This window comes from Arachis duranensis, chromosome 4 (assembly GCF_000817695.3).
Source record: "Arachis duranensis cultivar V14167 chromosome 4, aradu.V14167.gnm2.J7QH, whole genome shotgun sequence".
In the NCBI taxonomy this organism is placed as follows: domain Eukaryota; kingdom Viridiplantae; phylum Streptophyta; class Magnoliopsida; order Fabales; family Fabaceae; genus Arachis; species Arachis duranensis.
Genome location: NC_029775.3, coordinates 6,085,033 through 6,096,546, shown reverse-complemented (window position 1 = coordinate 6,096,546; position 11,514 = coordinate 6,085,033). Strand labels below are relative to the sequence as shown.

General features: G+C 35.8%; 2 protein-coding genes across 3 annotated transcripts; one reads left to right on the top strand and one right to left on the bottom strand.

Moving 5' to 3' along the window:
• The first annotated feature begins 687 nt into the window (after nt 1-687).
• Nucleotides 688-4,662, top strand: LOC107482922 (inositol transporter 4). Of its 2 annotated transcripts, XM_021139930.2 has the most exons (7): nt 688-940; nt 1,114-1,312; nt 1,385-1,455; nt 1,743-2,078; nt 2,176-2,283; nt 2,877-3,482; nt 3,850-4,662. In XM_021139930.2, the coding sequence occupies exons 2-7, from the start codon at nt 1,180-1,182 to the stop codon at nt 4,360-4,362; spliced, it is 1,767 nt and encodes a 588-aa protein (XP_020995589.1). In that variant the 5' UTR covers nt 688-940; nt 1,114-1,179; the 3' UTR covers nt 4,363-4,662. The 2 variants fall into 2 exon arrangements, with proteins under 2 accessions (XP_020995589.1, XP_052115823.1); XM_052259863.1 differs by lacking the exon at nt 688-940 and having other exon boundaries at nt 968-1,312.
• Nucleotides 4,663-5,983: 1,321 nt separating this feature from the next.
• Nucleotides 5,984-8,271, bottom strand: LOC107482923 (U-box domain-containing protein 4). Its single transcript, XM_016103510.3, is given in 3 exon segments — nt 5,984-6,561; nt 6,914-7,461; nt 7,464-8,271. Coding segments are annotated over 3 exon segments (1,233 nt in total). The 5' UTR covers nt 8,086-8,271; the 3' UTR covers nt 5,984-6,498.
• Between the last annotated feature and the right edge of the window lie 3,243 nt (nt 8,272-11,514).

The window sequence follows — 11,514 nt, the reverse complement described above, 5'->3', positions numbered from 1 at the left end:
TTTAAAGTTGTAGTCTCTCAAAATAAATACTATTTAAGAATATACGTTTAAATTAAAATACTACAAAAAAAGTGTTTTATAAAGATTATTAAAAATAATTTTTTACGTTTTAAATATATTAAAATTTTTTATTATCATATATTTTTAAGGCAAAAATTAACTAAATTCTTGGTATGTATCTAAAATCTAAATAGAAATTGAATTTACCATTGTTCCTTTACAAAAGACAGACACATACATTGACTACATGTCTACATGACATTCAACTTTGGCTGCATGTCCATCAATTCGTCACACCTTATTGCATGAATACAGTCTTAATAATTAGATAACCCTAACTTGCTTCTAAACTCAGAAATCAAATACCACTTCTTTATTCATCTTCATCAAACTTTATGCTACTAAATACTCTTCACAAATGACTCAATTTTACATAAGATTTTTTTTTATCATTTTTCAGTCATATTATCCAAATAAAAAAATTTAGATATCATATATGAATATAATCATGGTTAAATTTTTATGAAAAATCTAATTATAATATTATAAAGAATTTAATTACTTTTGAACTGATAATTTTTATAAAAAATAAAATGATATATAAAAAAACTAATTACAATATTTTGTAACAATTGAAAGGATCTCTTCCATGAATAAGGACAAAGATTATTTCAGCACTCACGGCAACAATTTCAAGTTCAGAGAACCAAGTCCTGCTATCGTTATAACGTTATTTTGTTTTTCCTTTTTCTCATTGTTTTCAACAGATCCAATTAAATATTTGCATTTAGTTATTTTTAGAAAGAATATAATTTTAACACACTACTAATAGAAAACTGTGTAAAATATCATCGAATTAGAATTAAACCCTAATTAAAAATGTCAAATTATAGGTCATACATTTTGAACGTGAAGGTCAAAATCTTTCTACGCAGATAAGGTATACAAATTAAATCTAATTATTTAAGAACAGTTTCTATAAGTAACGGAAGGGTTGTTTCAAGTTTCCATTTTTATGGAATTCTTTAGTATAAAAATGAACAAGAGTTGAGAGTTGAGTGTTGAGTGTTGAATATTGACTAAAGAGTAACGTGTTTTCTTCCGGGTTTGCAGAACTTGCACTGCATTGGTTGTGTCTGATTTTCACAGAAAGCGAGCATTTTTCAACCTCCATCAACAATGGAAGGTGGTCAACCGAGTGCTGACAAGACGGAGTTCACAGAATGCTGGCGGAGATCCATTCAATCACCATATATTATGCGCCTCGCCCTGTCTGCTGGCATTGGAGGCCTTCTCTTCGGTTATGACACAGGTTTTAATAACAGTAACTGTAACACCCCCTTCTTTCATTCCAACAATTCATAATTGTATCTTTTTCTTATAGGTGTCATTTCTGGCGCTTTGTTGTATATCCGTGATGATTTTGAACAAGTTGATAAGAAAACATGGCTCCAGGTATGCATGCATCTTCATCTTCTCATCCTTTTGTTCTTTTCAGGTTTAGACAGGATATCATATGGTTTTATAGTATTAAGCAAGTGACGAGGATTCGAATTTTACTTAAAGCATCTATGGAATTCCGTCATTAGGAGGGAATCAGCCGGAATTCGCCATCGATTCTGGTGGTGGATACCCTGATTTCTCTTAATTGTTGATTGATCTAATGGGACAAGGCTTTGTTTATTGAAATACTTTGTTGTCATGTGTGTAATTATTGTTATAATTATCCATTGTTTTGGCAGGAAACTATTGTGAGCATGGCTGTTGCAGGAGCTATAATTGGTGCAGCATTTGGGGGGTGGATGAATGACAAGCTAGGCAGAAGGAAGACACTTTTAATGGCTGATGTCGTGTTCTTTCTCGGTGCAATAGTTATGGCTGCAGCTCCAGCTCCATGGGTTATCTTAATTGGGAGGATTTTGGTTGGTTTGGGAGTTGGCATGGCATCCATGACAGCTCCTCTGTACATATCTGAGGCCTCCCCTGCTAAGATCAGAGGAGCATTAGTCAGCATCAATTCTTTCTTAGTCACTGGTGGCCAATTCCTCTCTTACCTTATCAACTTGGCATTTACCAGGGTATGCAAAAACTGACAGTGATAGATAAAAAGGAACAGATTGAGTAGTTTGATTGATTTATGTTTTCTAATCGATCTTTCAATTTGATTTGTTTAAGGCTCCTGGAACATGGCGTTGGATGCTTGGTGTAGCAGGCGTTCCTGCTTTGGTTCAGTTCATATTGATGTTATCCCTCCCTGAGTCACCTAGATGGCTATATAGGCAGGTAAATACTAAGTATTGCCAAGCAAAAAAGTTTCCATGATGGTGAAGATTGAAATTTCCATGCATTAGTCTTGAATGATTCTTAATCTACTGAAATTTATGCTCTCTGACAAAATACTCAGATACAGGTTTGTTTTTTCTTATGTTGAATAGCAAGGACAAGGCTAAGGTTTGATATCTGAATATCTGATACATAATTATGATGAAACTCAGATGTTTGTTAACTTCTTCCTGTGTATCTCATGAGCCACGAGCAGTCTCCTAAAAACCAATGCTGTGAAGGGTTTGCTAATAAATGCCCTTAATTTTTTTTTTTTTAAATTTCAAATGCATATTTTCTCTCATTAGAATCCTTACCAAATCTTATGATTTAAACTAAAATTCCATAATTTTTAACATCTAGCTACTCTGTTGATGTCATGTAAGCTTATATAAGCATATAAAGTTGAAAAATTAATCCCAAATAATTTGTTAATAATCCATGAGAATGATCAACCATGTGGAGCAAGAATTCTGATTTCGTACATCTGCTAACCCCAAAAGAATTTACATTGGTGCCAATTTCATGTATACTAATTTAGTTCTTTTTGGCAGAGTCAGGAAGACAAGGCAAAGCAGATTCTGTCGAAGATTCTTCTCCCCAACGAAGTCGAAGAGGAGATCAAGTTGATGCATGAATCCATCGAAACAGAGAAGGCAGAGGAAGGCTTGATTGGGCAAAACCTAGGACAGAAACTCAAGGGTGCATTGGCTAATGAAGTTATCCGAAGAGCACTCTACGCAGGCATCATAGTGCAAGTTACTCAGCAGTTTGTTGGCATTAACACTGTCATGTATTACAGCCCTACCATTGTTCAATTCGCTGGAATAGCCTCGAATTCTACGGCTCTTGCGCTTTCTCTGGTTACTTCTGGTCTGAATGCGTTCGGCTCCATCTTGAGTATGCTCTTCGTTGATAGATTCGGAAGGAGAAAGTTGATGCTAGTCTCCATGGTTGGCATTATAGTTTGCCTCGTAGCGTTGAGTGTTATATTCAACCTCGCAGCTCACCACTCTCCTATCATTAGTAACAAGGATACCCTCAGCTTCGGTGCAAACTCTACATGCCAGGCTTACACAAAGACTCCGAATTTCTCCTCATGGAACTGCATGCAGTGTTTGCAAGCAGAATGTGCATTTTGTAGCAGCAGTAGTGGTGAAGTAAGTTCTACTAGCTTCCTGTTCTGTTTCATATAATAATATTAAAATTCTTTGTTCACCATTTAATGATGCACAAGTACTATACACAATCATATATGATTGGTACCATGGTAGTATATTTTCAAGAACCGTGTAACCTACTGTATGGTCATATCATGTATGCCTCATGCTTTCCATTGTGTTCCTCCATTCTAAAATATCTGTCACTTTGAGAATTTGGTATCTTGATATTATCTTATCAATTTTTTTAAGTCACAGATATTTTGAACACTGAGAGTATATTACTTGAAAATCAGAAATTTCTCCTAATGATACATAGCTTGATTAAGCAAGACTTAAATTCTATATCTTTTTATCTGTGATCCAGTTTCATCCTGGAGCATGCTTGGCATCGTCAAAGAGTGTCAGGGGCGTGTGCCATGACCATCATCGAGTATGGTTTTCACAGGGATGTCCAAGCAGAATCGGGATCCTTGCAGTCGGACTCCTCGGATTGTACATATTGGCATACTCACCAGGAATGGGAACGGTGCCTTGGGTCCTGAACTCGGAGATATACCCATTGAGATTCAGAGGTCTGGGTGGAGGCATAGCTGCAGTTTTCAACTGGTGCTCTAATCTCATTGTGAGTGAGTCATTCTTGAGCATGACAAAGGCATTAGGCTCCTCTGGCACATTCCTCCTCTTTGCTGGATTCTCTTTTCTTGGGCTTTTGGCTATCTATATGTTGGTCCCTGAGACCAAAGGGCTTCAGTTTGAGGAGGTTGAGAAGTTGCTTCAGAAAGGGTTCAGACCTTTCCCATTTGACAAGAAAAAAGAGGATATCAAGAAGAAAGAGGATAACAAGGAGAAAGAGCTAAAACAGCAAGGAGTAGTTTGATGCTAATAGCCACTTGTCTCCTTTGCTAAACAACAAAGATAATTGGTTGGCTTTCTTTATCTTTGTGGATGAATTAGTTGGAGGTGAAAAAGCTGTTTATAAATGTCGTTGGGGAATTATCAAGTATCCGTAAATAAGAGGCTTAATTTTCCCGCAAGGTCATGGTTTAGACCTTAATATAATACTTCTGTTGAAGAAAACTATTATTATAAGTGTGTGGTGTGTGAACAATTTTAAGTGTACAAGAAACCAAGTATAGTTTGTGAATAATATTATGAACAATTTCAGTTTTTTCTTTTATATCTTTTTCTCCTCTTGGTGTCTTTTCCTTTTTCTTTTTGGTTGGTCTTGTAGTCACACCATTGTAGAATCCAAGTTGAAAGTAACTTTGAGTAAGATATTGCAAGATATGGTGGAGTAAACTCTAAGTAGTGTAGTTGACGAGAAACTCAACAACCCAAGCTTTGTTGAGTTCCGGTAAGTCCCAGGAAACTTCAAATATTTAGATAAACCAAAGAAATCTCATTATCACTAAATAGCTTCACTTTCTGATGATGCAAGCAATCAACCTAATAATTTATATAATATTCATACTTTTAAAGTGCATGAACTATACTGCAAACACCGACACTTGGTCATTCAAAACTCTGGATTTGAAAGTGCAACCCTCCAAACAAACATCGTGACAAAACATACCTGCTCTGCCAGCTAATTGGTGATTATTAAAAGGGACAATAAGATTTGAAAAGTTAATAGAAAATAAAAAAACAAGATGTGAGATGCTGGATGAGGAAACTTTGTACAACAAAAAATGATGTAATCTTTGGTGGAATTGACTGCAAGGTGGGGCTCTAGGTGCAACTTGGAATCTCATATGGTAGAATACAGCGGTAGTGCCGCTTCGTTCACAAGGACAAGCCACCCGAGGGACCTACAGCATGATCACCACCCAAATTATTCATGAAAACACTAATAATCATGTCCCACTCTCGTCCTTAATCTTTCTTAACACCACCAAACATTTATCTTAAGTTGAAGATCTTTGCGGTAAGATAAGGTACGCAATCTAAATGGCCATTGAGAAGGAGGAAAAGGATAAAAGCTAACTCCAATATTACAAGGCCCATCTTGACTGAATCTATCAGATTCGCTCCTTTTAGGAAATTGATAATTAAGTGTTTTATAAGACACTTGTCGTTTATGGAATAATTCTTTTGATTTTCTGTAGTATACTGATAATTGTTTGAATAATCACCACACCAACTTGGACCTTGCAGACAATTCTGAATTCTCAACAAGTTTCTGGGTTACCCTGCCTATGTCTTAAGATAAGTACATATTCCGTATTTTCACTCCCAACTTTCCAGCCAATCATAGTCCAAACCTTCAAGGCAAACAGCCATGAAATGAATAATTCCTGGGTATAAAAAAGCAGATACATTTGTTGACTTCGGATATGTTTACTTGGGGAGTTAAAATGAGTTGAAAATTTTCCATGGGTGAATGTCGTGTGTACTTTTTCACCTCATTTTTACCCTATAACTAAACATACCTTACAGAAGATTCTCTCGAATACCAGCTTCAGTCGAGAGTTACATCCAAAGTGTTAAACAGATAAGAGTTCATCTAATAGCCTATAAATTAGGCAATACATTCAGCAACATCCAATATAAGAAACTCAAGCTCTGTTTAGAGTTTAGACCATAGGAGACTATGGACACTAATCACTAAACATTCCAGAGATAATAGTGTAGTAAAAGGACCGTACTTCCACTAAAAGCAGGAAAATTAACATACAATGATACAATCAGCAACCCTTTTCACAAAACAAGGGTCATTAAAAACAAAGAAAATTTAACAACCTAATTAAAAAAAAAAAAAATCCAAACACAACCAGGTAGCTCCAGGGAAACATAACGAATTGAACAAGGGAAAGCAAAATCCCAAACCTAGCTAAAATCCATGCATCTAAGGTGTCAGTCTATTATAACTCGCTAAGCTGCTTCTAAATTCAATAGACATCGTTCAAACTATGTTGGACACACTGTACAAACAAGCAAAAACACTATATATACAATAACCAATTACATTGTATAATTAATTACCTCCCTAAGTAGTAGTAGTAATAACTCCACCTTAAGAACTTGAAGAGGATGCTTCTTGTCTTGATTCTCTCAAATATCGAAGGAGTGTTTCAGCCTGCAAAGCCCGAAGCAAACATAAGCTTGAATACGAAAGAGGACAGCAAGGAAGAGGGTCATGTAAGATTTAAAAAGTAGAATAATAATAATTAATTAAATAGTAATGAGCAAGTTTTCAATCAAAATAGCACAATTTGCGGAGGATGGAAGACCTTCTCCTTGGTCAATTCCATTTCATATGTTGTGAATGACATGAATCACGTGAGCGTTATCAGGTCAAGGCAAGCTAAATGACATTGAACACTTTTGCTAAACCGGCGTGTTTCAGTGATGCAGATATTATAATGAGAAAATATAAGCACAAGATTAAGAGTAATAAAGAGAAAGTAAAGAGGGAGACTCCAACTGACCTTGTGCTTAGCTCGAGCAGTACCGGACTGGGAAAGAGCAACGAGAGGAGGAATGGCGCCTTCCCTCACAAGAAACGCTCGGTTGATAGCACTCTCACTACACAGCTGAAGAAGCGTTAATACGGCGAACTCCTTTCCCTTCATCGAACCATCTTCGATCGCTTCAACCAGAGCAGCGATTCCACCTTCCTCCACGATTGCGTCTTTTCCTTCTTGAATAGCTGCTAGGCTGTTCAGCACTACCATAGCCTTCTCCGCCATGCCAGACCCCTGTTCCGCCACAAGCTCTACCAGAGGCCTCACCGCGCCGGCGCTCACTGCCCGCTCCTTGTTCTGCTTCACCGAGCACAGCTTGTACAGCGTCGTCAGCGCGTCCTTCTTCCCGCGGCTGGAGCCGTTCATCAGCAGCGACACCAGTGGCGGAATCGCGCCGGATGCGCCGATCGAGCTCTTGTTCTCCTCCACAAGCGCTAAGCTGAGAAGCGCACACGCTGCGTTCTGCTTCGAGGTTTCTGTTCCTGTCTTGAGCACGTAGATCAGCGACTTCAGCGATTCTTCGCTAAGAGACGGAGCTTGGCGGCTGCCGATCGCTTCACGGCGATCGACGGCGACTGGAGGCCGTCGATGCAGAGCTTCACTGTTGGCTGAAGATCCTCCGGCGAGATGCTCTCGATGATCTCCGTGGAGAAATTCTCCCTCTGCAAGAACCCTACGCAAGGCTCTGGCTCCGTCTCCTGTTCCTGGTTACCTCCGTTGCCAGCGTCGTTGCTCTTCTGGACGTATTCCGGCGAAGGTAAGCATGCGAGGCGCTGGAGTTCACCGGAGATGTCACTGCTGCAGGCGGAGAAGTCACTGAAGGCGTGCGAGAGGTCAAGAAGTTCCTCATCGGGGACGGGTGAAGTAGGCTTGATGACGTTCCTGGAGGCGAGCTCGCCGAGGCGGAGGTCGACGACGGAGTCGGAGAGGTTCTCCGATAAGCACGTGGATTTCTCAGTAAAAGAGTAGCAACTGTTGCTGCTGTTATCGTCTTGAAAAAAGTTGGAGCGTATGGTTCGCATAGACCTCCCTATACGACGGTGCGTTTTGGGAGAAATCGCCGACACGGAGTGGTAGCTCCTCTCCAACGGAAAACGGTTAGTGTTGTTGGAGCCAGATTCCTCCAGCGAAACCATATTCTCAAACTGGAAAACCAAACAAGAAACACTAACGGTTATCGCGTATACCTTTAAAACGTTTCAGTTCATAGTAGCAAGTGAAGTGAAGAAGATTGTGCTTGGAGGAGGATTGAAGGAACAAGAGCAGAATAATTAAGTTGCCTTTTATTTATTTATTTTCCTTTTTTCTTTTTTTGTGAAATGAAGTTTTTAAATAGCTGGTTCTTGATGTGAGTGGGGTGGCTTTGGTATCAGGGGGAACGATAGCCTCACAGGGCGCTCAGATTTGTAGGGGTGACGGTCTGTCATGAGTTTGCTAGGGCCCACTATAATCGACGGTTCTGGTGAATCGAAGAGATGTCGGAAGGTGAACGAACCGTGGTGATGGGACTTAGATAATTTCAATTGGGGTTGTAAGCGTCGGCTTTAACCGTCGTCGTTTTGTGACCCCTTTCTACATTTTTTACTGTTCTACTCAACTTGATTTCAGGTCCACCAACAAAATTACTGAAAAGTCCTCGTCACTCTTCCAAGTTCCAACTCCACTTTACCCAGTTTTGATTTTTTAACCACTTTTCTGAAGATTCTGTGGTTGGAGCTGTACGAAAAGACTAAAACACAGTTGTCAAATCCCAGGAATGTACGCCACGTGTTGCCCTCGCCATATATTCGCCGTCGGATCTGTGTACCATTGGTTATTTTTGGCAAGTCAAATCGCTGTTTTCATTCATGACCTGTTACTATACCATATGTAGCTGGGCTTGGGCTTTTCCCTGGGCCTCCGATCTTTTGTTTCTTATTCTAAAAAAGTAAAAAGTAACACTCTGTGTCTGCACGTGCATGTTGGAGGGAACTATCGGCCCCTACGCAAAACCTTATGCACAGTAGTCTAATGGCCGTTTTATTTATCTATTTAAATAATATTAAAAATTTAAATTTAAATTTATATTTATTATAAAAAAAGTGTTTGGAAACCAAAAAATTATATAATTTATAATTATTAATAAACAAAAATGGTAGGAAATGAAAAAGTTAACCTCGAAACCTACGAGCCAACAGTCAACCCAACCCCGGTAAAGTACAATTATGAAAAGGAAAATTAATGGGTTAGTACCTAAGTCAATATTTATTTAAAAGAATTTCAAAATGCAATCAAAGAATTAGGCATGCATGACCAAATATTTATTTATTGGATATCACTGTGCCTTTGTGTGCTGTGGAAAAAGCAATTTCTTTTACTACTTTAAGTTTGGTGGAGTAGCTTCTATATTCACATATCATTATCACTACTAGATAAAAATACATAATTATATAGTATACCACCCAAAAATATATGTACTATATTTCTTAATTTCATGTGATGTTGATGTTATAATATCAACATGATTAATAAATTATTTTTAACTATACAATCCATTATCTTGGTCAGTATGTATAATAAAAAAATTTCTAAGTCGTAATTTGGTTAGGATATATACTTTTAATCTGAAAGTAGACTAGGAACTTATTTAATTTCTTATAAAACAAAGAGAGAGCATTGAAACTTTCTGTCAAGGAGAACTAATTGATAAAAACTAATACTTGTGGTGACATAATTTATGTATATTTCTTTATTATTGTACGCAATTGTTTGATTCTGTTCTAGATAAACATATCTCAAAAGCAACCAATCAAAATGTGTAGTGTTTTTTATACCAATAACAACGTATAGTTTTGCCGGGTTCACTACTTAATTAATTAATTTGATTAATTATTTCTGCGTTAATGATTTTTGCACGTACCATTAATGTACACAACGTAACCACTAGATAGAAAATTATAGTTAATATTATTATTGTGTCTATCGTTGATGGAACGGATCTAGACTACAGATGATACAAATTAATTAAAATACTTGCAGTGCGTTCTTGGCATTATTATATATGTATGACTGCACATTAATAATTTAATTCTATTGTTATCTAATAATGCAGCATTATGAGTTGTCCACAACAAACCGTAGTCTGACATAGATTTAGACAAAATATATATTGGTTTCGTTCATATTTTGCAGGGAATGGTTTTATCTGATGCATGCAAAGTTCGATTGCCTTAATAGCAGACCAAGACCATTAAACTAATAATGAAGGAAAAATATTAATATTGTTATATATTCTACATTTTCTTATATGAATATATAGAAGTTGGAAGTAGACATCCAAACAAGAGTTTAAATAATTTCACATTAGGTTATTATTATAGTGAATAACTAATGAAGAAATAAATTTTGTTGCTTAAGAAAATACTGTTTAACAAAAAATCATTTTTTCTAAAAATATAAATTAATAAAAAATATATAAATAATTATATTTCTAATACTATCCTACCTAAATTGAAGTAAAAGTATATATATGTTTGTAAGATTTTAAAAAGTAGTAGTATAATTTTTTTAACATGTTATATATTAAAATTTTCTATTTTTTCTTAAAAATTTGCTACTTGAAAGTTTATTTTAAGAAGTGTTCTTAAGAAATTTAGTATCTAAATTAAAGTTATGAAATTATAATTTAAACAAGTAATTTGCAAACTGAATGTTTAATTAAGACGGAAATCTATATGTAGAAGATATAATTTATGTGTTTGTTTTTATCAACTTAATAAATTTCTAGAAAAAGTAGTATCATGATATAAATTATGATACTAGAGTTTCTATGACTAAAAATACAGAGTTCAATCTTTGTTAAGAAAAACGAATTTCAGTATAAAAAATATAAAAAATAAAAATTTATGAAAAAATTCACGCAAATTTTAGAAGTAAAAAAATTTGTATATAAAAATATTAAAAATATAATTATTTATAGTCTTCTCTTATTAGCTTAAATTAAAAAAAATAATATCATAACAATCTTTACTTATTATAATTAATGTGATTTATTATATATTTTTGTCATCATATAGTTATATATTCAAGGGGTAAACACTTATAATAGTTGACCAACATCTAATGGAAACGATTAATTAAGCTTAATTTTGATAGTTGATTGATATGTATACTTCCAAGAAAAAAAAAATCCTATGTATTATATATTTGTCTTAGATATATTTAAAACTTCATTATTAAGAGAGTTTATTATGAGTTGAACTACGAGCGTTGTTGTTCATGATAACGCGCATTTGACCTAAAAATATCGCTTATTAGGTACCTAATGATGAAATCATTAGAATTAAGGAAATGTGAATTAAAGTGTTTGATAGAGAAATTAGTTATTGCTTGAGTCTTGAGACACGCAAGGAATCAAGATCACAAAGAGTGCGATATAGAGTAAGATCATTTCAATGTTTATGAGGCTAATGATGATGGTTGCGAACCCTTAAGCTTATCATCGTCGCACTTTAGTAAATGCGATACATAATTAAGAAACTTGTAACAAAGTAAGAAAAGCAACCTAAGAATACGATGCTTATTGG